We start from the raw sequence: 27,086 nt of genomic DNA, 5'->3' as shown, positions 1-27,086 counted from the left end.
TTTATAATTGTGGCTATGCATTTTTATCTCTGCAGGTTTATACATTTACAGCCGAGCTGCTGTTTGATTGATGGCTTTAGTCTCACATTCTCCGTCTTACGTTTGAACTTTTGTTTTGCATTCACAAGTGGCTCAATTCATAGTATGAGGTGATTTTGTGCTGTAATCTGCTGCAAAACACTTTTCACACCTAAAAGATCAATTCTGAAAGAGGAGAGTTGTTGTGTATCAGCAAGGTGTGACATACTGAATTTATTGTGTAAGTCATTGAGGGGTTCTTCAACCATGTATTTTTGACATAATTAGTATAAGCTCCATAATCCGTGAGGATAAGCCATTAATCTACAGACAAGTGAGGACAGATCAAGTCAGCCGCGATACAGGATTTCACAAGCTGAATTTACACAACTCAGCCCCCACCAGCAAGGATAAGTATATGAAATACATCGAACTATTGTTATGTGCTTGAAAAGACGATAAATACATGAACTCTTGCAAAGAGTGGTGCAAGGGGAAAACTGCATTCTGTATTATGCAGTATTTCACTGTCATCTCCTCTAATCCTCAGGAGCTGTGTCGCCAGCGCATGGCAATCCGCACGTCGGAGCGCGTCGAGCGCCCGGAAACCCTTCGTCACTCGCGCCTCAACAGCGTGTCGTCTCAGTTCAGCGACGGTCCCATGGCCAGCCCATCCACGCGCAGCAGCACCTCCTCCTGGTGCGAGGAGCCAGTCCCATCCAACATGGACATCTCCACCGGTCACATGATCCTGGTGAGGAACTCTGCTTTGAAATAATGGGAGCGATGATTTATGTGGCGCCGTGGCGAACAGATGGAAGCTGGCTGAAATGCGGTTTCGTTGTCAGGCCCTCCGAGAGCAATTGTGGCTTATTGCATCTGATTGTTTCGACTAAATAACCACAGCATCCCATCGTGGCTCGTGACTGTGCAGGAATCCCGACAGGATGCGTTCAGCCTGGTGCAGCCTGCAATATCCAAATGAAAGCTATTCTTCAAGGTCATAGACCTTCTTAACTTAAACTCTGATACTCATTCATCACCTGGAAGACTGTGTAGAGTCAAGTATCTCAATTAGTTGTAACCCCCCAATTTTTTTTTATTTTACTTGATGGGGATGCAGCACAAGTTGCAGCTGATGTTTGTCTACACTGGTATTTTTTTTATATCATAACATAAACTATGAAAATTATGAGCTCAGATATCAAACTGATATTACATCTATAAAATCAGGATTATCAATGATATGCACATTCCTTAATAAGAGACTTAATAAAATACTGGCTAATATAGCCTTTCTGATAAACATTTTCATAAATCATGCACAAACTGTTCAGTCTTCAGGACATTTTTGAATAATTTTTCATTATAGGGAGCTAAATAATGTTGGATCAAAGTTATGACAAATGAAACAGTTTAAAGTGTTTTCAACATGAGATCAGAAACTGGTTAATCAATAGTTTAAATGAGCTTATTCTCGTCAAAGCGGTATCTTCTTATCTGGCGATTAGATCTCAACAGCACCCAGTTCAAATGAGCAGACAGTCATACCTGATGTGGATGTTGGGATACTTGAGCTCTTCTTCAAAGGTCTTTTGAGGACAGAAAATGTTTCATATCACTGATCTGTTTGTGAGTTTACATCATGGCACATTATTTTAAAACTCACCATGATTATGACTCTGTGCTGGCTCCTGTGCTGAAAACCAACAGCTTTATTTCTCCCTGTTTATCTGTTTGAATGCGTCTGTTTTTCATCCCTCTCTCACTTCGTTCCTTTCACAACCCTGTTATCTTTGTGTTTTTTTCCCCATCACTCTTCCTGCTGTTTTCTCCCTTCTGCTTTATCTCCACTCTGTTGTCTTCATTTTTTTTTTATCTCCTCCAACTTTTTCCTCCTTCTACTCTGTCATTTGCTCTCTTTATCATTCTGTCCTGCTTTTCTACGCTCTGTCATTTTCATCTTCTCCCCCCTCCGTCTTTCTGTGCTACAGGAAAATAAGGCAGACATTGTTTTGCGTGATGAGTGCAGCATGAAAGTGAAATATCATTACGCATCTGATTGTCATTTGAATGTTTTAGAAATTCTTTGGGGGGGTTTCCATTTTTTCCTTTTTTGGGGGAAAGAAAAAGCTTTTTGGTTGGCAAAACTTCCACAAACACACACAATGGATTGTTTTAATTCTGCACAACTTTCGCTTCATTCATTTGAAACAAGCTTGATAAAAGAGATGGATAGATGCCTTGCAGTGTTTCCATTAATGGAGAGAGCATTCATCACACTGCATGTCTAGCTTTTATATTGGGAGGCTATAATGAATGAGAGTGAATCTGAGTAATGCCTTGTATTCGTGGTAATAGATGGGTTTTGTTGCACTCGTCAAGGCTTGTTTGTGAAGCCCCCTTTGAAAACATTGACAATAGAAAAGCATTTAGCCCAGCAAATAACAAAAGGACCACGGTGAATCATTTCTAGGAGCTGTTATTATTAGCCCCAGTTTCTTCACAGGAGCGATGCAGACGTTACCACGTTAGAAAGGTAAAACACACTGGGACCTTTACCTCTCTTCCAAACCATGATTGACATGGAGATGTCCTATAGGGGTTCATCTTTAAAATTCCTCCACCATCTCACATGAAACCATGTGTGAGATTGCCTTGTTATCACTGATCTCAGACCTATATTTTCCCATCTCTGCTCCCCTCTCCTCTCATCTCCCCCTCTCCCACACTTTGGAGCTCACACCGTGTGGAGAAGGATGATGAATACCCAGCTTTCCAAAGCACACATGCTGGGGGTCCTTTTTTTTTTTCTTCGTAGGTCCAATCACCACACACACACACACGTGCGCGCGCGCACACACACTCACGCATTCACACTTTGCGAGTTTGTTGCCATGAGGATAAATGAACTGCAGTGTTGTGGCCCACCTCAAGGCTCCAAAAAAAAATCTTGCATACTGACTTCCTACTTCCAAACTGAAATTGGATGACTCTGTGTGCTGAGTCATCTGCTCTGTGTTTTTTTTTTTCCGGAGCTCCTATACTCTTTCCATCCTCTTTCTGTGGCCTTCTTCAGCTGCTGTGATGCACCAACCTGCATGTTTTGCACCCTAAATGATTAAAAACATCATAAATTACTCGCAGGGGTAAAATTGGCAAGCATATGTTGCCCTCACTGCTGCATTTCTGCAAGAATATTCAGGACCATGGACAGCACTTTACGGACTCTAAGCTTGTGGTTTCCCCTTTCCAACCTCTCCGTCGTTACTCTCCTGCTGTGCAGAACCAGAGTGGAAATGTTGCTATAGTTCGTTGCTGCTGTGGTGCCCATTTGGCTTCATCCGCACTCTTCAATAGTTAAGTAGCTTGAGGCCCTTTATTATCGTGTTGAATACCTACTGTTAACTTTCCTTTAATGATTAACATTTGCTCAGCAGGGACATATACTCAGGCACTGACTCGTGTATATATATTTCCTCAGTGATTTTGTTTTTTGCAATTTCCAATTACATTTCTGAGTCAAAAATGAGAAAAACTTGCTGTCTCATTTAAGGCGACATAATGGTTTGTTTCGTCAGCCATTATCGTATACAAAAATCATAGTACATATGAAAAGCCCTTTTCATGTGTCGCAGCTGTTTATCGTATCCTAAAGCTCACCATACAAACTGCAGCATTGTTGGTTTTAATTTGACAGTGGGGCTCGACAGTAGTGTGTTACCTGTTGTGTCTGGCTCCCCTGGTTGTCCCTTCATCCTGATTTCACCCAGCACCTTCTGCTGCCGCGGAGACTGCTTAAGAAGGATTAGACATTGTTTCCCTGACACCCAGGCCTCCCATCCCAACCCTCTGATTGGCAGACATAATCCCCCCATTCACTAAACCTTCGTTACCCTGTCTCTGGAATACGCCATGGTCCACTGCCTCCTCCTAGAAGCGAGAGGGCCTGATAAGGGCCTGCTGGCTGCATTGCATTAAGCAGTGAAAATATGAATTTGGAATGCAATCGATTCAGGGCATCGTTTGAATAGAATAGGATGCAATTCAGAGTGGATGTATCAAGTACATGGAGATGTAATATTGGTAGGGGAGGTGGGATGCTGTCAGGCTGGCAAGCAGAGTGTACTTGTACAGGGTGACAAGAGCATGGTGGTGACAGGCTCTGTCAAGTGGCCATAATGGCATGCTGTCATTTTCCTGGAAAGACAGCACTATGTGTTTGTGTAGGCAATGCATAACTCAGCACATGCAAATTTAGGTGTGTTTCTTGCTTTTAGAGTTGATGTTAAGTACATTTTTTTCTTTCTTATAATTGATTTTTTTTGTTTGTTGCATGAATCAAATTGAAGTTCAAAGCATAGAACAGTGCAAATCCACTGTAGATTTTCAGAAATATCATATTATGCCATTAATAGGTTCAGATCGAGAACGTCGTGCCACCATTATGCGTCTGCATTCATCAAAATACTTTTTTTTCTGCATTCAGTGAGACCTGAGTAGCACCTTTGCTTCTATATTAAACAATAAACTTTGATTTCCATTGTTTGCATGGTTTCTAATGTTCTTATAAATCACCTAATATCCCCAGCATTTGTGCAGGAGACATCTGAATTCATGAGCCATCAAAGGGTAATTGCCTATTGTGCATTGGGCAAGCTTATTTGTGATTATCATCGCGGTTGGGATTGTATATGTCCTACAAAGACTTGGATTTCCTCTTTGACAGACAGGAGTGAATTCAGAAGTCAGACGTAACAATGGAGTGTTACCTCTCCGCTCAGCCTACCTCTACTGCTTTTAATATGGGATAAAAACCCGGCACATCTGGGTATCACTTTCATTGTATTAGCCAGCTGATCCCTGACATCAGTTTATGAGTCTGTAATCTTCTGTCTCGCACAATGGCGGACTAAACCATTTAACCCCGCTGGGAGGGGAGCCATGATACAAGAGGGAAAACTAAACATGGTCCTACTCTGAAAAAGACTCGTCTTCCCAGCCACAGCCTCTAAGCTCCCGAAGACTTGCCCTGGTTTGGGAGAATACGCACACAGGCCTTCCCCTCCCCCCTTCTCCTTTTCCATCTTTGTCTCTCTTGCGAATTCAATTTTGTCTTCTCCAAGCGACGGCTTAAATGCAGACAATCTTATCAGCAGCTGTGCAAGCAGTGAGGGACGTGATTGAAACACCCCTGAAGTATTTCCAATGCAGACAAACCTTTCAGGAGTCTTAATTGTGTGCGTGTTTTTTGTTTCTTCTGGCTAAAGCGTGCACACAAACACACAAAGACTAGAGAATTAGCACACCTTCCCCACCTACACCTTCAGCAGTCTCGTCCTCGCCTAGTTGTAAAGCAGCTTTGGACAGGCGTGCTCCATGACAGCGGATCAAAGCATTAAAAGAGAGGTGCCGTTGCTGTTTGGTATTTAGTTTACTCGTAAGGATGAAAAAGCCAATAAAAGATTACAGCAGCTGAAGCCTCATGTGTGGTGAAGATTAATTGTTGCAAGTTTCTTGCTTAATTAATCCAAATTCTAATGAAATTAACCCATTTTCTTTGTTTTTTCTGTCTTCTGTTTTTGCAGCCATGTTTTGGGATGAAATCTGTTTTCCTTCACATGCTTTTGGCTGGTCGTTTGAAATGGTGGCTAAGGTGCTGTCTGTTTTCCTCCAGTCATACATGGAGGACCACTTGAAGAACAAGAACCGTCTGGAGCGTGAGTGGGAGGCTCTGTGCTCCTACCAGGCAGAGCCCAGCGCCTGCAGCGTGGGCCAAGGCGAGCACAACTCCAAGAGGAACCGCTCCGACGCTGTGGTCGTGTGTGAGTGTGGTCACATGTCCCTTCGCTTACTTTTTTTTTTTTTCCCTCGCTGCAAAAGTGTTGGCAACATTTACAAGACAGGAGCAGAGCAGGGCAGGTCATATATTTCCAGAGCTGTTGTTGGTGTATTTATGGACAGATCTTCCAAAGAGGGACATAAAACCAGTTGAGCAAACATGCTCAATATAAGACTGTTGGAAAAAAAATGCTTCTAAAGTGAACAAAGAATCAGAGGAAGTGCTGGAGCCAAAGATCTTTTCGATTTGTCATTTTATCCTGAATCCCACTAAAGGTCTCTGTCAATGTAGTGAGAAATTACTTCTTACAAATCCACAAGCTTTGGCTCTTTTGTTGAATGGTATTGATGAGCACCAAAGGCCATCCGATTAGGTAACTATATTGTTTTGTGGGGTTGGAAATCTTGCTTGAAAAATACTTGTTTTTTAGTGGAACATCTGCTGGTTGGGAGCCAAGAGTCTCACAGTTTATTGCAACTCTCTGCACCACAGCAGCTTTGGGTATGAAGACATTAATCCGATGGTTGTGTTTCATACCTGTGAACAGAAGTGCAACGCAGGCTGGGACTTTGCACTCAAGTGCACCTGCTCTTGCAGGACTTGAACTGTATTTAGGTACAATTTAAAGTTCCATTGTTTAAAAAAAGCACAACGTATTATACTAAGATTTAGTTTCAACGACATTTATTTGCACTGTCAATTGCAGGCATGCAATTCAATTGATCTGTGTAAAGTATTGATAAACAAATAATTAATTTAAAAACACTGTGGTAACTTGTATTGTGGAATAAATGTTGATATGAAACAAACACTTAAGCAATGACAAATTAGGATGATTTTAAAAAAAAATGCTTTTGTGCAAAACCATGACTGTAGCAAGAGTTGCATACTGACTAACCAGAATTGCAATTAAAAGCCTCTAGCTAAGAGCACAAGAAGTCAATAAGTTAATAAGCTAATCTGACATTCAACCTTAAATTACCACTTTGCATGAGACAAAAATTAAGAAAAGTGTAAATTTTTTTGGAATAATGATTCTACATTCAACAGTTTACATTCATAAAGTAAATTGCTGATATAATTTGACAAAAACATCAAATAAAAGTCTCCAAACAAAATCATACAGTGAATGTTATACAGGCTTACTCCACCACAGCTACATTGGCGGCTTAAATCTGTCACATTATAGTTTACTGTACTTTACTGTGAATTAGGGCTGGGTGATTTGGCCATTGTTTGTAAGTTTTAAAGTGATTTTCCACAAATTGAGTTTCTAACAACTCTCTAAATGTCTGCATTAGGTTACAGTAATAAGCTACAGCTGAGAAAATCATCTTAATGAAATCTGTCTTTTTACCTTAAATACCAGACTATTTTGACCTGAAATGAGAATGAGAAATGTGGCCGCCGTGTTTAAAAAAAACATGGATGTGAAGTGCCCAGTACTGTGTTCAAGAAGGCTTGATAGCCATAGCAACAGTAACCAGGAGTCCTATGACCTCCGGGGGCGGGGCTTAGTCCGAGGACATGTTTTTTTGTCTGTGAAGCCTGACCACACCCTCACAGCCTACGAGTCAGAAACTCTTCATCCATAATTCATTCCGCTGTTTGCTTTAGTCATAAATACAAAAAAATTATAATAAATAACCCATCCGACCAGCTTTTCACCAGTTTATTTCATAGCAATTGCATTTAAGAGGACTGCCAAAGTGAGTCTATTAGAAACAGATTAGATGAATCCCTGTAACAGTTCTACTTGTGGAAATAAGACGGAGAGGATTTTGAAGATCACAACTGGCAGACCTCTTAAGATAAGACAGTTTGTTATTATTTCACTCCTCAGTGAAGGTGAAGCAATTCAGGACATTAGAACAGTGCGTGTCTGTGTGTGCGTGCGCATGATGAAAGTCTGGTGAAATTGCAGTCCCTGCAGCCATTTGCAGTTTCATATTCCTCTGTTGCTGCTCAAAATTCTGTTGTTATTGTGCATGAATGGAGATCTGTGGAAATATGTATAGATGATATATGCATCTCCATTACAGATGATCATTCCAGAATCACCTTGAAAGCAGAGAATAACCACTGCAACTCAGATTACATCAACGCCAGTCCCATCGTGAGTACTGTTTGTTCATTATGGCTCTGCATTTTGGTTAAAGTTGGGGGGTTGGGGGGTTGGGGGGGGGGGGGGGTTGCACCAGGAGCGCTTGCTGTGTTTGGATTTTACAGCAAGATAAAACTAGTTTCAAAGGACTTGTCATTGATTCAAGTGTATTGATCTTTTTTTAAACTTTTTTTTCCCTGCTGGGCACCTCAGTGGGTTTTGTGCGTCTTGTTGAATCACTTTTACTGCTTTCCAAATGGCCACTCCCTTGTGTTATCTCTCATTTTTCATCTGCATTTGAAAGATTCCTTTTTTTTTTTTCTTTTTTTTTTGACCAAACATGTTTTCTCTACAGATCCATGTGTTGGAAAGGTCTAAGGCTATTATTTTTTTACATTTCTACCCCAAAACATTGCCATTATGATTTCCCCTGAGGCTGCTGGAAAAGAATTCCATCAAAAGAAACAGGAAACTATGCATTTCAAATACAGTGCTAAAATTTCCAAGCAGATTGTCGATGGGTTGGGGGGGGGGGGGCGCACACAGCTGCCCTAAAAGCCTATTACTCTTCAGAAACAAACAATGGAGACTTTTAAATGCTGTATTTATTCCTTCACTTTCTCTAATGGCATATTCATGGACATTTTTAGCTTATTTAAAAGCTCCGTAGTGCAATATTTAGCCATCTTGTGTAGTGAAACCATCATAAAGTTAATCAATCAGGGGAATAAGTCGGGTGAAAAACAAATCACATTAGAATCAGCTTGTAGAGAGAAAAATTTGTCCAAGGCTGTTTTGGTCGTGATTTAAAAAAAAGATAAAACAATACCAGCGGTTGTGGGAGATGGGAGAAGTAATGGCGGATGCAGTGGTGTGTGGATGAAAGGACAGTAATTACACCACAAAAGGGACCCCTGGCTGTGCACAGCAAAACTGTGATAATTATGTCTGTCAATGCGGCTTCTTCCTCCTCATTAGCTTAAGGGGCAGTGGCCCACGAATAAATAATCTGCCGCTTCTTTCTGGGAATCCGGGGTCAGGGAGGCAAAGGGAAGAGGTGATCTGAGATCCACGCGGTGCGCGGGGTGATGCACGCACAGCGAGGGAAAAGGCTCAGCTAATGACAAATGTTTGACCACAAATGATACAAGGGCTCCCAGACATACAGAGTCATTAGCGTGAGGAATAGCTCGATGGAATGTGCAACAACAGAAAATGTGGTCAAACCCCCGGCCGGCTTTGTCTTGTCTTCTTCTTTTTTTTCTCCCACAAAGCTTGTGTGGCTTTCGGCTTCTTCCCACCTGTTCGTCCTACTTTTGTTTTCAAACTATCTGAGACGAGCTCAAGCCGGCATTTCGCTTTCAAGCTCTCCATTCTGTATAAACACGGGATCAAAGCTCTACTGCGAGGTGTTGAAAGTTAAGATGCTTCTCGGGGAACAGACAGTTAGTTGTGTGAGCTATTTTAGTACGAGCTATTTTACTTCAAACCAAAGAGCACTTTGGGGGTTTTTGGGGTTTTTTTTTGCAGTCTATCGTCTTCACACAATGGCGAGGAGAGGACAGCTGAAATGCAGGACTACTCTTTCATGTTTGCACTTTAGTATTCATGCAGGGATGTCAGCACACAGCTACAGCATGTCTGTGTCCTTGAGATTGACTAAACGGGAGTAGAAGCACTAGCATTCAGCGTCACCCTTTCATTATGACTAATTGAAGTGTAACACTGAGAAACAGGCTCAACAACGCTTTCATTCATGTTCTCCTTTGTGAAATTCCTTCAAAAGAAAAGGAGTAAAATTTTCAAATTGCCGCCCGCATCACTCCTGCCCCCCAATGATCACTTGGCCATATTGACCTGCAGATAAAATAACACAAACAAACCACAAATATAACACAGCAAAGTAAACAAACCAACAACAACAAAAAAGTAACATAACTCAATAAATAATGGCCCAACATATCCGGAAAGAACAATAGGATTTAAATCTGAATCCAGGAGACATCCACACTGCTAAATGTTTGGAAAAATTCCACAAAGTGTAAGAAATTCAACTAATTTTGATGAACACAAACAATAAAAAATGATTTATTCACACCCACTTTAATCTACTTCTGGTCCTCAATTAAAATGGAAGCATAATTTCAACACTTTCAATCCGCTAAAATGAAAAACAGCCTGAGATACATCTTATTGAAATTATTTTTAATAAAACTTTTCAGCCAATGCTTTTTTTTTTTCTTTCTATCACTCTCCAAAAGCATTAAGAATTAATCCTGTTGTTCAGGATATTAAACATGCGGAGAGAAAAGTATTATGGTAATATTAAAGCCATGAAGAAATGCTACATAATTATTTTCCTTTTAAGGGTGAATGTCAAGGTCCATGAGCGAGACTAATGAGTTTAAAGAATACACCAAGAAGTGAAATTTAAAAAATAAATAAATAAAAAATTAGATCTTTAACATTCATGTCCATGCAAAGAGTCCCTGACAAGTTGTTCCACCCACAAAAAAAGCAAGTGTATGAAAAATGAAAGCCATTACGTTCGACCCTGTGACTTGCTGTCTTTTTAATGTTCTCTTCAGAGATTTTTCACTCCCTAAATGACTCTGTTACAATTAGTGAATGATGCGGTTCAAAAAAGATAAAAGAAGAAAAGTACTTTATATTGGTGGATGTTTCTCGACGGAACAATAACTATGAAAGAAATCAATCACACCTACATCTTCCATAAAAGTACTCCAAATGTCCATCTTGAAAAGCACCTTCTTAGAAAATGCGACACTTTAAACGTGTCATGATGACGCCAATTACACACACACACACACACACACACAAATTGATTCTCAACCTGTTTGTTTTCCTTCAAATATATCGAAGCCTCTCAGCCTCAAACACTAAAAAGCTGCAAGTAAAAATTCATTCGATAAAATGTGATCATTGATTTTTTTTTTCTTATTATTTCAGAGGAGCAACCCAAGCCAGCACCCACTCAATCAAATCTCAATCACATCCCTCAAATCAAGCCCCCACCCCCCATGTCATTATGTCCCACCTCCACCTTCTGCTCCCACATGTCAGCCGCCTTCAGGCTTTGAAGTCTCACCAGGTTTTATGTTGAAACATGTCAAAGCAGCAGAAAACGAGGCCTGAAAGCCATTTTGTGAGCCGTTTGCGAATGCATTTATTCTTATCAAGATATTTATTATAGTAGAGCCGTGACGATGGACCAACAGGTTGAGCTACAAAGTGTTACTTCGGGTTGTTAAATGTGCATTCTTAAGTTGAGTTGAGTGTTGGCGGTGCCAGTTTGCACAATCAAGTCCAAATACTGTGCAAATACTGATCACATTTGCTGCTCTTTCCTATAAACAGCCTCATCTTTAAAACAAACGCTCAACATTTTCCCGTGTAACAGTCACACATTTCCCGCAATGAGTGTGTTCAACCCTCCACGTCCCAGATTTCTCCAATCAGACTGTTAGAAATAACCCCATCCCAGATAGAACAGGGTTTGGAGGAAAAATGAGACAAAGTGTTTTCCTCCATCGACGCTGCTCTGCTTTCCGTGCTGCATCCAGATGGAGGCTTTGATGGAAGTCTTAACCAGACAATATGTTTTCATCCACCAGCCTCTGCCCAAACACTGTGTCACACTCTGTTCCCTCGCTCCCAGATGGACCATGACCCTCGTAACCCTACTTACATCGCCTCGCAGGGCCCGCTCGCCTCCACTGTGGCGGACTTCTGGCAGGTAAAACTCATCTCCCATGGCAGTCCATTTCTCCTCTGTTAATTATTTTCAACAGCAAGTTTCACTGTTTCTGCTTTGACCTGCTTTTAATATTGGGGAGTTTGTGTTGAAGTTGAGGTATTTCTTTAAGGAGGATGAAGCACATACACACTAACAATACACATCGTTTTACATGTTTCTTCACAAAGGACACCATTACCTGTGAGCATTATTAATGGATCAGAAGAATTATTTGGAACTGAATCTACTTGTAGCTCTGTGGTGGTACACTTTTAATGGTCTTGATATTTCTTATGTTCTAAACAAATAAACAGTTACTGCTGTGTCTCTAATAGTAGTAGTCTTTTTTCTTTTTTCCTAATATACATTTTTAGGCTCCTAGTTAAGCTTGCAATTAATGTATTTTGTGTTTATTGTTTCACAGTGTGTGTGAGTAATGCCGTTTTATCCTTCTGTATGTCCTGCAGACTATACAGTTGACCATAAAACTGACTTTGACATCTCTGACTTTGACTTTTGTTCATTAGGTGGCACGAGTGAGTCACTGTACCCATCTTTTGAACTTCTGTCCCAGTTTATTGTTTCAAGAGCCCCAGCCTCTGTTTACTATTCAAATTGACTTTTTTCTCCTGAGATTAGGACAGACAAGACACTGTAGTTACAAGACTAGACAAGTTTTGGATGATATAACTCCCCATACCTACAGCAAAACAAGAAAAACAGCAATTTTATTTACATAATGACTGTTGCTTTCTTTAATTTGCTCATTTTTAAAGCTTTGAAATTGAACATTACATTCTGTATCTTAAAAGCATTATGTGAACGGATGCAAAATTTTCATAGAACACTGTGCTACAACAGTGTTACTCACTGATTTTGAACATTATACCTTCAGCTGTTAGTTTTTTTTATTAAAAAGGAAATAACACATGCCCTCCTGGGACACCGGAATTTTCTTTATAATACTGCTGCTCTTTGCTTGTGTTTGTATTTATTATTTTCTTCACCCTCATGACTATTTGCATTCTTCTCCTTGTCCATAAGTTCTGGGAGAACCTGCCATCAATCACTGGCTATAGTGATTGATGGCAATCATGTCAGGTTTTATAGAAGTGTGCCTTAAATGATGCATGATTGCCAAATGGCATTCCTATGGGAGTAGGACAGCACTGTAGGAATTAGTGGGCCCATCACCCCCATATGGTGAAGTGACTCTGGCTTGCTGTGACCAGGGTGTGGAAGAGCAGAACATAAATCCTGAGAGAGCAGCTGTGCTTGAATCCTGCACCCTGTACTGAAGCATCACTGCTGTCCAAACGTTACGATCCTGCTGACTTTATATAGACATCAGAGAGAAACTATTCAATGCTATAAATCGAATTGGGTCTAAGATTCAGTTTGAAAATGATTGCGAAAAGAAAAGCCCTTACTTCTTATTATATGTAAATTGTGAATTAATTAATTCATCAGCTCAAACAGGAATAGAAGGTGCAGTGCTTGCTGCACTTAATTTATAAAAAAAAAGTGCCTCGCATGAAACAGTCACTAATTATCATTTTGGTTATTTGGTTGCCTGTCATATTTTTTCTGTGCCAGGTGAATAAATGCATAACCATTATCTAATAAAACAAGCTATTTAGTCGTGAACTCAGCTCCAACTCTTTTCCCAATTAGGCAGAAAATAATAGAAAATTAGATCCAGGTTGACTGACATGCTGAACATCAGCTCCGTGTCTGGGCCTGAGTGATAGCTATTCGTCATTCAGGTTGGTTAACCTTGGATTTTGGCAGGAGTGAGAGGGGAAAACACACACTCTTTACCCCATTAAAAGTAAACAAACAGGGGAACCACTGGCACTCTCATGCAAATGGACCATGCAGGAGGCAAATCTTTCTGCTCTGTCCTATCTAATCCACACCGGCCCCAGGCAGCGCTCTGAAAGGCGGCTCTGCATCTAATCCTCCACTCCTCATTCCTGCATCCCTTTATCCTGCACTTCTCCGTCCATCTCACCTCCTCCCTCTCACCTCCCCTCCCTGGATGTTACCTTATATCGACTGGGCCTTCATGCATGCTTCATCTTCACACCATTGCAAAAAAAAGAAAGAAATCTCTGCATGGCAGAGAACAACTCAGGTCATTTTTATGCTTGTTTATGTTTCATTTGTACAAATAATGCATAGTGTCTGTGTTGTGTGAGTGTCCTAGAAATTCTCAATCACATTTAAAAAAAAAAAAGATGACAGGCTTTTCAGCAAGCCGAAGCTGGAAAATAATGTGCTTTTACCTCACTGCCTGCAAATATTTGCTAAATTGTACAAGTCTAAATGGATAATATTCCCTCACATTATCACCTTGCCTAATCTCATCACATCCTGGCACAGTTGGCACAGTTGGCGTGTAATGTGTCCACTGGGCTGGATCACAGACGCTTGTGATTAGTGTATAGTCAAGGCCATTGTGTTTTTATAGCAATCATAAAACCCACGTTTCCTCCTCATTTTCCTAATGGTTGCCGTGGGCCTGTATTTTTTCCCAAGGACACATTAGATTGTGATAAGATAAAATGGAGCAGCAGCAGCGCGCTAGATGTTGTGATCTCGCTCCCGACGACTGAGAGGGGGGGGCGACACATGACGCGCACCCCCCCCTGCTGCGCGACCCAACATTTATCATTTGTCACACACAGAGAGGTGACATTTATTCATACTTCCTGGACGAAGATTAAGAAATCAATTTCCCCCTAATACCAGGCTGCCATGTAATGCTAATGTGCAATATGCTGCTCCTCGTGGCACAGTTCAGTTACATATTGGAGCAGTTTGAATGTCACGCGGATGTATATGAAAGGCTGCGCTGTCTCCGGGTGTGATGGATGGATGGATGGATGTGTGACGTCTCTCCTCTGGTGTCTAGATGGTGTGGGAGAGTGGCTGCGTCGTCATCGTCATGCTAACCCCGCTGTCTGAGAATGGAGTGAAGCAGTGTCACCACTACTGGCCCGACGAGGGATCTGACGTCTATCACATTTACGAGGTAAGTCGCTTTGGGCCTTGAATCCAAACGTACTGTGTTATTCTCAAACTTTATGTCCATTTGTTAATTGTCTCAAGTTCTACGATGCCAGCATTATAACTTTTGTTTCGTCATTACTGAGCTGAACATAAAAATATTTGATTCAGAAAATGAAGGACAAAATTTATGTCCTGATGATTTAATTACATTGTCAATTAACTTTCCCACTGAGCCAACAATGTTTCTAAAGCTTGGTTATATGATATCAGATGAGCCAGGCCCTAATCCAGGCATTCAGACATAAACGCTTCCTTCTTGAAATGCACAGGTTTTTTTGTTTTTTTTTACTTTTCACTCAATTCAAAGTCGACAGAAACAGCTTAAATCAGCCGGGTGCATTTTACAGCCATATTTATCAACTTTTAATCTTTGTAATCATGGTGACAGATTTTATGATCATGTAAATTCATTATGTGTATGATAATTACCAGAAAGGTAATTCACACTGCTTGAAACAGTGTGTTCAGTTACTGTAATGAAACCAGCATTTGCCAAAAAACTCACACAACCCAATTTTTTAAATATCAGCCTATTTAAAAAAAATTATAATAATTAATTGCTTGAGGGGTGTTTGTTGGTTATTTTCTTCTGTTCTGTGCTGTTATTTTTGATAGTGTACCTCTGATGCAGGTAGATTCGGATTGAATTTGTTGAGTTTTGAGGAATCTCTCTGAAATGATATCAATTCAATGATGATTAATGGGACTCAGTGGATAAAAACATATTCAGCTGCAATTTTGAAAATGAATGTGGAAAGCAGAAACATACAAGGAACATTGAACATCGTATTGGTGCGACATAACTGAGTCTGCCTCTCCTGTATTCATTCATATGAGAGGCCACCTTTTTTAATTTAATCCTCCAAAACAGTTTGGCGATGCTTGAATGGAGATCCTGAAAGGTCATGATAAATATGTATGTTCATCTCTACAGTGACTTGTGACGATAACTCAGGTCACTGCTCATTGCTCGCCAGTATTCCTTCAGTCTTTCTGCACAAAATGTCACAACGCCTGGATAGAATCACAAAGAAATGACAGCTTGTCGTCAGCATACAAGGACAGCTATCTGCTTTACTGGAGAACCATGAGAAATGAGTCGAGAAACAGCATGCAGCCCATGAGCATGTGCGACTTTTGCTTTCATTATTGGAGGTAAAAGAAATAAATAAATGTTGACAATTTGAGACGTTATCGCAGAAAATTGCAGCAAATTGTAAAAAAAAAAAAAAAAAGAAATCTAAGTGAGTCAAGGAAAATGTTTTAATTACAAGTCATGTAGATTAATTCAATCACTTTTTCAGTGAATGAACATACTGCAAAAAGGCATTTTCCTTTCTCTATTATAACTTAGAAATCTGGACAGCGGAAATATAGAAAATCCCACCTGAGGCATAACTGCAACTGCCAATCAGACAGCTTTACTAACACGACACTAAATAGCTCAGATGATTTGTTGTGCTACACACTTGACACCACCTGCAAAACATCAGGAAACCTGTTATTGTTGGTGTGATGTTAACATGTTGAATGTGATCTACCATGTTTGTAGGTTTTACCTTCTCCTGTAAAGTGTATTTCTACAGATCATGTTGCAGTACATACTCATTAGTGTTACCAAATGACTACGAATTAGTATTTAAATGCTATTCACTTGTTACATCTTAATATATTATTGTAGTGTTGCAGTGAGACATGAGCAGAGTCTTCATCGCTGTGTGGGTCAACAGTCATGAGCATGTTTCCTCAATGAATGACAATCATGATGATCCATTATGCTTATCTTTGATCAGTGAACTGCTCAACTTTTATTTCTGAGAAATGCAATCTTATATTATTGCATTTTTGGCTTAAGTTATTGCATTCTGGCCAAATGGGCTATGACACTCTGAAATGGTTAAAATCTTTCTTATTGGCAGGTCTTACATTATTACATTATTGGTTGTTACATGGTGTTACAGGTTGTAATGGGTAAATTTGTGTCTTATTATAATCAGAGTGATAGCCTCCCATCATGTTCACATCATTTTGAAAAATCCCAATTTTGCTTGCATGAAAACACAAATCTGCCCTTTTCAACTTGTCTTTTCGCCCTTCTCCTCCACTCTCCAGGTCAATTTGGTGTCCGAGCACATCTGGTGTGAAGACTTCCTTGTGCGGAGCTTCTACCTGAAGAATCTGCAGACGAATGAGACTCGCACTGTCACCCAGTTCCACTTCTTGTCCTGGATGGACCGCGGGATCCCCAACTCGGCCAGAACCCTGTTAGACTTCCGCAGGTAGAGTGGCGATCCCCCCAGCCGCGGCTCTGCAGATTTTCCAGTCAGATTTCAGTCACATATACAGCTGATCTCTCTCCCCGAACTTGTTCTTAATCACCTTCCCTTATATTCTGTATTCTATCAGTGTCTCTCTGGTCCGTCTCCTTTTTTGCCACTCTGCCTCTTGGTCTCCTGGAGAATGGTTGATCTAATAAGGACTGTGTTTCTGTGCTATCCCTTTCATCCTGGGCCTATTCCCCTCACCTCCCTCCAGCACATGTGATGCAGCAAATTAACAGCCCCGCACTGCCTGGCTTGGCTTGGGAAGAAAAGAAAGAAAGAAAAAAAAAAAGAAGAAGGAAAAAAAAAAACAACTGCTTAATTCAAACACCCAATTAAATGAGAGCTGTCTTACTAAAAACATGGCAGAGGGGGAAAAGCTGGTGACTGAATAACCTCACTCTGTTCTCCATATAATGTGTTCTGGCAGAGGAGCAGCAATAGCTCCTTTGGGAAAACCCAGGAGGGATAGGAAAAGCCCTTCAAATGAGAATAGATACATCTGATATGCGGATGGAAGTCTGTCCCTCTGGATTGTGATGCAGATTGGATGAAAAATGAGGAATGTGTAGGGATGTCACCTCATCCTTTTTAGACTTTTCCGAGAGTTTCCCTACAAATTGATCTGGGCGTCGCCTGCATGATGTGTAGGTTGGAGTTGTGTTCTGATGACATACGTGCTGTTCATCTGCTGTTGACAGTTTGAGTGAACTCCATTGATGCTGCTGTAGGTTATTGAGGAATCTAATGCCCTCTGACTGAAGGGATGCAGAGGTCTCAGGTCCACTCAGTGTACTGCACACTCATGGTTTCAAGGTTTTGGCCAACTCTGTATTTTGCGGTTGCCAGTGTCATTTTTGTGATGTTGCAGCTAGTAATATGAGCCCAGTTGCATAGTCACAAAAGTGATCATTGGAAACTGTGTCTCCTCAGCCAGGCCTGTGCACAAACTTTCTCTCCCTCCTGACTCTCTGCCTCCCTCCTCCTCCTCCTCCTTCTCCTCTTCCTCCTCTCACTGCTCCTTCCTCTGGCATGCATGGGAACTCCAATCATCTCTGTATGCTACTTGACTAAGGTCCTGATTGTATTCATATTTCAAATAACCTCAGGACTTGAACTGATTAATTCAACGTGATGTTATTTGATGCAAATACCAAAAATGTCCAGAAATTGGCTGTTCAGATTAAGCCCAGGTCTACTTGTAATGCAACAGACTTCAGTGCATGGATCTTCCTGATCTTTCATTCAGAAAAGCCTTGATCAAGACAAAGACAAATGTTCAACATGACATCAAACTGAGCACACCTGTGCTTTGAAATGGCAGCAAGCACGGGGGATGCTTTTAACTGCCGCGTTTCGTGAAGTCACAGTCACAAATGCAGAAACGGCAGAACTAAGAAACATTTGCAGAATCAATTTTTAGTTTAGTTTTATATTTTGTAGCTACAAAACATATTGGTAACTGAGGAAGATCATACATTAATGAAAAAAAAATCTATAAAATAGTGGCCATTTTAGCAATGTTTGTGATAAAGTATTGTGTATTTATCTGTTGTATGCATACAAATCCCACTCATAGATAGCAGGTAAAGCTCACTGTACTATCTTGTAATACTCGCAATAATGCATTTTAGGTTTTTCTGTGTAAAGCTACAAATTGCTGAATTATGAAGTTGTTGTACATTTTGTTTATGAACTATATAGTAAACCTCACAAATGTCAGAGCTAAATACACATTGCTCAATTTTTAGAATAATGTAGTCAAAAACACTAACACAAATTCAACACAAATATTGAGAATGTAGCTCAGTAACACACAATCTTGCAACAGTTGAATTATATAATGTACATGTTAGTGAATTTATACCCAAAATACATTAAAAAAAACCAGAATGGCAACAGATTTACACTCTGAATAATACATAGTATAGTTTAGTGTATTTTGTTAGGAAATACATATTAAAAACCGCACAAATAACACAGGTGAAATAATTGCAGTCTTGCCAGGTTTGGCAGTATTCCACAATCTGGCAAGACTTACAATAATAATTGGATATTTTAGTGTATTTAGCCGTGAAATCTTTCAAAATACCCAGAAATGTCACCTAAAAGTTTCAGGACAAATACAAATGCACAATCTAGCTGCACTTTAAACATCATACAGTACATTTTTGCGTATATTGCTATGAAGTGCTGTGAAACCTAAAAATACACGCTGAAATGGCAGACTCAAATTCAATAAACAATAGCAGGGCTAAATAATCATTGCATAATGTAGCGGTGTTTTGAATAATGTATCATGCATTTCCGTGTATCCAGCTACCAAATGCCTAAAAACATCACAAAGGCAACAGATAAATTGCCAATAACGAAAATATTGCAAAATCTAGTCGTGCCAAAAATGACACATAGCACAAGTTAGTGCTCTAATCCACAAAATATATGAAAACCCTCTTTACAAACTGCATAAAAATGGCTGAACTAAAACAATATTGGGCAATACAAGAAACACTTCAAATAATACACAGTACATTTAATTGTACGTAGCTTCGTACAATAGAATAGGGCAACATAGAATATGCAGTTTCTATCTTTTAGTAATCATGATATTTGATATAAATTGACACAAGACTGTAAGAACTTTGCATATCATGAAATATTCAGGGTTTTTTGTGGGGGGTTTTTTCATTGAAAGGAGGGGTAGTGGGGGGTTGGACGGAAAGATGCGGAAGCTCTACGTGTAGTCAGTTTCCATGGCAACAGCGGGGTGTGAAAAGGCTTGTTGGCCTTCACCGTGCCTGTGGTGTATAACGTTCATAATTGGCTGGGGTTAATGCGTCGGCAGTCGGCAATCACAACATCACACCATCACATCCATCACCCACATGTCACAGTAACGCTGTTTGAAATGATGCTCAATTTATTTACGCCGCGCGACACGGATTTCTCTCTCTGCACTCAAATTATAGTGATTGATTGACAGGAGGGAGCATCTCCGCGAGTTGTGTTTGTTCCTTTGATTATTGCCGCCATTAATTTCAGCCGGACCACAGTGCAGAGGTCCCCTCATGAGTCACATTTGTTTTAATTAGGACTGTTATTATCCTGCAAAAAGAATCGATCCTGTTTCGTGGACATGATTTAAGCTGCTTGTGCTTTAAAGACACTGGGAGGGGGGGAGGGGGAAAAAAAGCTTGCAATAACATCAAGTTTTCTCTTGTTTCTTCTTCATTTCAGAAAGGTTAACAAGTGCTACCGGGGTCGATCTTGCCCGATAATTGTGCACTGCAGGCAAGTATGACTGCTTGAACCTTTCCTCAGTGTCTGACCCGGCGGAATTAGGATAGAGTTTGCGGTGTGGGCAGTGTGTTCAAGAGGAGAGGCTGTTTATTTAAAACCTGCTCGGTCCACTTACTTCATCGGGCTCCACTGGACCCGCTGTTTATTCCACTTACTGTGTCCTTATGCAAATCACACAGCAATGACTGCTTTAGCGAAGGATGCTCCCATTTCCCATTTGGTCGAGCTAGTTAACAGGCCTTGATTGGTTTGTATTAAACTCCAGGTATCTGTCTGAACACTTTTAATAGTGACATCCTGTTAAGTCATGCGTGGGGCCAGTAAGCCCGCTCTCCCTCTGAGGGGGCTGTATGGACTGAGCATCTCGCAGTGGATTAATGAAGCCGTGGTGCTCAGGCAGCTCTCCTGTTTTATTGGCCTTGCCTTTATTAGAGAGATGTCCACGCCTTGTTTGCAATTAACATGCAGAGCCGTTGAATGGCCGGCGGACACAAAGGGAGGCTTTTCATAGGACTATCTCTGGAGTAATGGAAAAGCAAGGCTCTCCAAAAGCTGTTCTCGAACCGCCCCTGGCCTCTCAACCTCTCCTCTGCTCCTGAGGTGCATGCATTTAAAAGCCTTTGTCCCCAGTGTGCCTTAGAAACCATTCCCCGCTCTCCAATAGCGGTGCAACTCTCCAGACCACACATGCACTCGTGTGTGCAAAGGTTTAACATAATCACATTTATTGGAACATCAAATATTCAGACATTTTTCAGGGAGAATATTGAAGATTACTATTGATTTTAATATTTAGGTGTTTTGTTTTGTTTTTTTCTTTGTAATTTCAGATATGCCATTTTGTCTTCAATATTGTTTCACACACACACACACACACACACACACACGGAGGCGTGTGCATCTGTATGCAGGAACTAATTTGTGTTTAAATATACTCGACAGCCTCAGCAGATGCAGATGTAAATGAGCAATTTGTTTCTATATAAGAGAAACACTCTGAGATTAAAGCATCTCACTCTGCCACCTTAATGACTTCTCTCCCTCTCTCTCCCTTTTTGGTCTTTCTATCTATCTATCTATCTATCTATCTATCTATCTATCTATCTATCTATCTATCTATGTTTCTCTCTGTCTCTTTCTCTCTGCAGTGACGGAGCTGGCAGGAGCGGGACTTACATTTTGATTGACATGGTCCTCAATAGGATGGCTAAAGGTAACGATCAATGGCTTCCCTTTCCCTCTCTTTCTGCTTGCGTTGAAGTGTTGCCCCGGCAACGCTAAAGCCTCTCATTTTCCACAGAGGGTCTTGAGGATGCATTAGAGGGTGACTTTTTTTTTTTTTCCTTCTTCTTCTCTGAGGCCTCCAAAGGCAAGCGGAGACCGCGGCAGACACGCAGGGAGCTGCTAGGAGTGGGGAGCGCAGAACAAAGGGAAAACACAGAGAAAGGGAAATGAAAAAAAAAAAGAAAAGAAACCTCCGCCCACATTAGTAATTATCTATTTAAGCCACCTTCACACCATATTGACCCGCATCAACAACAGCAACATGAATTTAGAGAGCGCATGCATGGAAATGAAATGTTTAAGGAGAAAATACAAAATACTTTCAGAATTTTTCTATTTGCTCCAGTGGGCTGAATCCGTGTTTAATATTTCATGGAAGCATTGGGCTTATTTGATTTGATTAGTTTGTTGATTTATTCGTCCACAGTTTCCAACTCCAATCTCACCCGAGTTGCCCCCCCCCCATTTTAAAGAAATTCAAGCTGTGACTGGATACATTTGCACTTCACTTCCTGCAATTTGGAGAGGAGCTGCCTCCCGCTGGCGGCCACAAATCAGCAGCAACTTGGCTTCATCATGGAAATTAAAGCACAAGCGCACAGAAATCCAAATAAATATACAACAAGTGGGCAGGAGAAGACACAGGGAGGAAAGATTTAGTGTTCTGGATGTTTGATTGCATGTAAAACAGGAATAGTTTGAAGACGGATTAGTTTCTGAATCTTATGTTACGGCTGAACAAAGGAGGACCAGTAGCAGTGCACCCACGAGCAAAAAGATTTCTTTTTAATTAAAACTAGTTGGGGACGTCCACTCTCCCATTGTTGATTTCATCTGAAAGCCGCCTTAACGTCACCTTAAAGCCCCAGTGCGGACTGCCCTTTGCCCTCTTGCCCTTTAGCCTGTTTGGCCTCCTCGCCCATCAGAGCCGGTTAGTAGGACGGCTGCTCCCGATGCCAGCGCTCCCTCCACTGTCTGTAAAACAGTAATAGACTGACCCGTCCTGATGGAGCACATGTAGGGCCGGGACAAAAGCGCGGTGATGAAAAGGTGCCACTCAGTCTCTTTTTAACCTTTTCTTTTCCTGCTTTGGGAGTAAATGTAAGAAATGTACATAATCTCACTCTTCAAAAGCTTCTTTTTTTTTTCTTTTTCTCTTTGGTTAGAGAGCCTCTCTTCAGCTTAACTTTGGAATCCAGCCGACTAAGACATGAAAGTCTTGTTGGAGCGCTCGAGTACTTTGAGTACTAAGTCCAGCTGCATTAAATCCTACTTTCTCTCTCTCACCCACACAAACATACATACATTCACACTCTTGTTCCATCTCCTTTGCTTCCTTTCTCTGCTTTGCTTTGCTTTCAAAAACTTCTTGAGAGTTCAGGGGTTCTCGCTCTCTCTCTCTCTCTCTCTCTCACTCTCACTCTCGCTCTCTCTCTCTCTCGCTATCCCTCTCTCCAGTTCTCTCTTTCTCTCTCACCTGTTTGTGAATCCACAAATCTGAAAGTAGAATAAAATACCCACATTACCGTCGTGGTCTTGTGAAACCCAAACAGACACAACAGCCACTGATCGAAGGCGAGCAACTGTTGCATAGGTTAATCATCAGAGCGACTGCTGCAGAGCTGCAATAAATCATTTTAATTAGACTTTGTTGATTCTCTGATACATGCATCCACACACACACACACACACACACACACACACACACACACACACACACACACACACACACACACACACACACACACACACACACACTCATATCGTCGCATCCAAATGGGCTTAATGGACTTTCTAGTTGGACATAATCTCAACCATTTTTTGAACATGATTCTCACACAGAAGCCACTGTGTAGTGCTTTTTCAATGCGTTTTTTTTCTCTTTTTTTCCTCTTTCTTTTGCACATTTCCCAGACCCCCAAAAATATCCTCTTGCATATTTTATCGAGAAACAGTCTGTGGCTCTTGTCCAAGTCTTTCGAGGGATGAATGTAATAATTTTCAATCGCTGCACTGTTCCAAAGGGAGCCCGGCATAAAGAGAGATTGACAGATGTGAGCTGGATTACTCTGCTGCTTTGAACTCAGTCCAATTTTCGGTCTGTTGCAGGTGCTAAAGAGATTGATATTGCCGCTACCCTGGAGCACTTGAGAGACCAGAGAGCTGGCATGGTCCAGACAAAGGTAAGGTCCCCGGCTTTGAGTTTAGAGAGGTGGAGGAGAAAAGAGGAAATCATAAAGGGGGGGGGGGGGGGGGGGTGCTGGGGAGGCATTTGCAATCATTGAAAATAGACGACTGTCTGCTTGGCGCAGCTCGGAATTGGAGGAATGATGGTGTAATTGATAACTGTCTCAAGGATTAGAAGAAACGTTGTCGTTGGATGAGAATAATTGCAGTGTTCCAGATTTGTCACGAGGACACGCAGAGAGCAACCAAGATATCTCTCATAGGCTGCAACAATATAGGATTTTACATAAATTTTTAATCAGCTGAATTCAAAAGGCTGCCATTAATTATTATTTCTATTGCTTGGTATTGTGCTGATTATTTTCTTCAAATGATTAGTCAATTACTTTGTTTATAAATTGACAAAATAATGTCATAATGATGGTTTTAAATTGTTTTGGGGTTTTTTCTTTCTTTTCTTTTTTTTGTCATACATCAGTCAAAAATCAGAAGACATTCAGTTGGTAATAAAACAAAAACAGACCAGCAGTAATTCCCAAGATCTGAAAGGCTGGGATCAGCTATTGGACGAATTTATTGGCTAACCAAGTCCAAAAACAGTTTTTTAATTGTCTTTGTTTTATTAGTCATTCTCATAATCCAATGTTCACATTTCTGTAGTTACATGTTTTCGCCCCAGCAGTGTTTTTTCACAGCTGGACCTCCTCCTCGCAGCGTTTCAGAGAATACTTTAGTCATGTACAAAGCATTTATTGTCGTCTACTAATGCAAATAGTTGGCGGGAAGTGTCTTCTGTTTCTCTCTTGTAATTGGAAGGGATAATAATAATAATAATAATAATAATAATAATAATAATAATAATAATAATAATAATAATAATAATAATAATAATAATAATAATAATAATAATGAATATAAACCTCGTGCAGTGGTGGGTGAAAATATTTATGTAAGCTGCTTGCTAAAAGACTCCAGTGTTTCTAGATGGTTCATTAATGTTTCTTTTTATTGCACTGCACTGTTTGGCCAGGAATGAAAATAAAAATTTTCGCTTTCTTTTCTGACAAGTCTCAGCGAAATTATATTGGAATGTTGTTGATTCCACTTTGTGGCTCCATGCTGGGTATACACAGAAATTAGATTGTAATGAGATATGAAATTCAGAGTTCGGTTGCGAGGATTGGACAACCAATTGTGTTTTTTTTTCCCCCCCTTTCATGATGTTGCCACTTTATTTTTGGATGAAGCTCATACAAAGAGGACAGTAATTTACCCCTACCTTTTTTTTAATGATTTCTCCTTCTGACAGACATCAACAGGCAGTAATTACAACATGTGTGGTGTTTTTATTGTTTGTTTTTTTTATTATTATTATTTCTTATAAACATCTGCCTCTGATCCCTCAGGCAGAGGTTGATCTCCCCCCAGTGGTGCAAATGTGAACAGCAAAGCATGCTGAAAGCTGATATGAAAAGTATCTTTATTTCAATGCACAAAACTTTCAACCCAACCTGGGATTAGATGGAGGTGCATACAGACGGAGTGAAGATAAAGATGGATGCAGTTACATATTTTCTGGCCCTATCGCAACTTCAGAAGACGAATAAAAATAGAAAACTTCAACACTCCAGATAATCTCCACTGCAAAGCGAAAGGCACGGCCACCAGTGACTCCTCTGTATTGATTTAGCCTATCCTCGGGCCAGACCATGGCAGACTGTGTGTTGACACATCTAAAGACTGTTCCCTCCAAACTCCTACGTACCTTTTTCTCTGTATGAGGACCCTGTGGCCTGCAGCCTGGGGAGAGGAGAGGAATATAAAAACACCAGGTCCACGGGGCCAAACATCAATCAGCCCCTTCTATGCTCCTCAGGGAAAACTGAGTGGGTTTCACATGCACACACACACACACATGCATACATGCAACACACACACACACAGCGAAGAGCTGGGAGACAGCTCGGCTGAAAAGCTCCATTTTAAGACACACCTGGCTGGATCGATGGCGGTGCCAGCTACGCGTGCACTTCAAGTTGAAAGCTCAGAGAGCGGCTCACCTTCACCCCGAGTCTGTGGCTGGGGCACGTCCCAGGAAGGGTCATCCACAGATATATGGAGGAAGAGGAGGAGGCGGCGCATGCCAATCTTTCTGAAACAGCGTTCCTGGGTTGTTACACACTTGGACACACACTAAAACTTTTCTCCTTCCCTCTCTTTCTCTCCATCCTTTCCTCCTCTTCCTCCTCCTCCTCCTCATCCTCCTCAGGAGCAGTTTGAGTTTGCGCTGACAGCCGTGGCAGAGGAGGTGAACGCCATCCTGAAAGCACTTCCTCAGTGAAGGCGCCATTGTCCCTACCCCCCCCCCCCTCCTTACCACAACCACCACCACCTTCTCCTGGCTCGCTGAGCACCGGTTTCCTCTGCCCACTCAAGACTGACATCTCTCTCTGCCCTTCCCTCTCCTCGCTCTGTCTCTCCCTCCTCCTCACCTCTATATATACTGTATACTTATGAATGTCGTGCCGGATATCTCACCTGGATCCATATTCACAAATTTCGCCTCAGAGTACGACGGCTGATCCAAGACGTGTGCTGTTTTAGCAATTCGGGAGAAAGAAGGAGAAAAAAAAATCAGAAGCATTGATGCGGTGTTTGTCAATATGAATCGTGGTCCTCAATAACTGATGTTGTTCCTGAACATGCCGTTCTAGTGCCACTGACGAGATGTTTGCGTGATGTCAAGTGAAGATGTTTTCTGCCGTCAACAAAGAGACTCAAACGCTTCCAAAAAATTGCACATTTGAAGTAAACTCTAGATGGACTGAGAGCTGGGACTGTTCACGCGATTAATGCTGTAGTCTGTGAAATCTTAAAAAGTAATGAAAATGTTTTGGGTTTTTTTTTCCTAATGGTCAAAAATGCATAAATATTTAAACTGATATGGGCAAAGAAGAACTGCAGATTGTCATATTAAAGACGCTGCAATTAATGTGTTGTAAAAGAAGGGCCATCGATTTCCTTATTGTCTGACTGGTCAACGGAATCATCTATCCAGCTCTTATCTAAAGTACTTTTACAATACTAACCTGTACAGAAAATTGCCTGTAAAAGTCATACAACTGTACATAGTATATCCTCTAGATCAGTTGTTTTCAAAGTATTTGAGAATGCCCCCCTCCCCACTCGAGCCTAATT

The 27,086-nt window shown here is 40.9% G+C and overlaps 1 protein-coding gene across 1 annotated transcript in view; it reads left to right on the top strand.

Moving 5' to 3' along the window:
- ptprn2 (protein tyrosine phosphatase receptor type N2) overlaps positions 1 to 26,229 on the top strand; it is a gene marked incomplete at both ends in the record, with an annotated part of 139,756 nt that extends 113,527 nt beyond the window's left edge. The window contains 10 exons of the mRNA XM_080515360.1: positions 569 to 772; positions 5,696 to 5,843; positions 7,903 to 7,976; positions 11,644 to 11,721; positions 14,639 to 14,758; positions 16,909 to 17,075; positions 20,355 to 20,408; positions 21,566 to 21,630; positions 23,811 to 23,884; positions 26,158 to 26,229. Of these exons, the coding sequence (XP_080371486.1) occupies positions 569 to 772; positions 5,696 to 5,843; positions 7,903 to 7,976; positions 11,644 to 11,721; positions 14,639 to 14,758; positions 16,909 to 17,075; positions 20,355 to 20,408; positions 21,566 to 21,630; positions 23,811 to 23,884; positions 26,158 to 26,229 (1,056 nt within the window). The remainder of the gene's footprint in view (positions 1 to 568; positions 773 to 5,695; positions 5,844 to 7,902; positions 7,977 to 11,643; positions 11,722 to 14,638; positions 14,759 to 16,908; positions 17,076 to 20,354; positions 20,409 to 21,565; positions 21,631 to 23,810; positions 23,885 to 26,157) is intronic.
- Between the last annotated feature and the right edge of the window lie 857 nt (positions 26,230 to 27,086).

The sequence above is a fragment of the Blennius ocellaris genome (assembly GCF_963422515.1).
Source record: "Blennius ocellaris genome assembly, chromosome: 19".
NCBI classification, from domain to species: domain Eukaryota; kingdom Metazoa; phylum Chordata; class Actinopteri; order Blenniiformes; family Blenniidae; genus Blennius; species Blennius ocellaris.
This window is presented reverse-complemented; position numbering and strand designations above follow the sequence as displayed.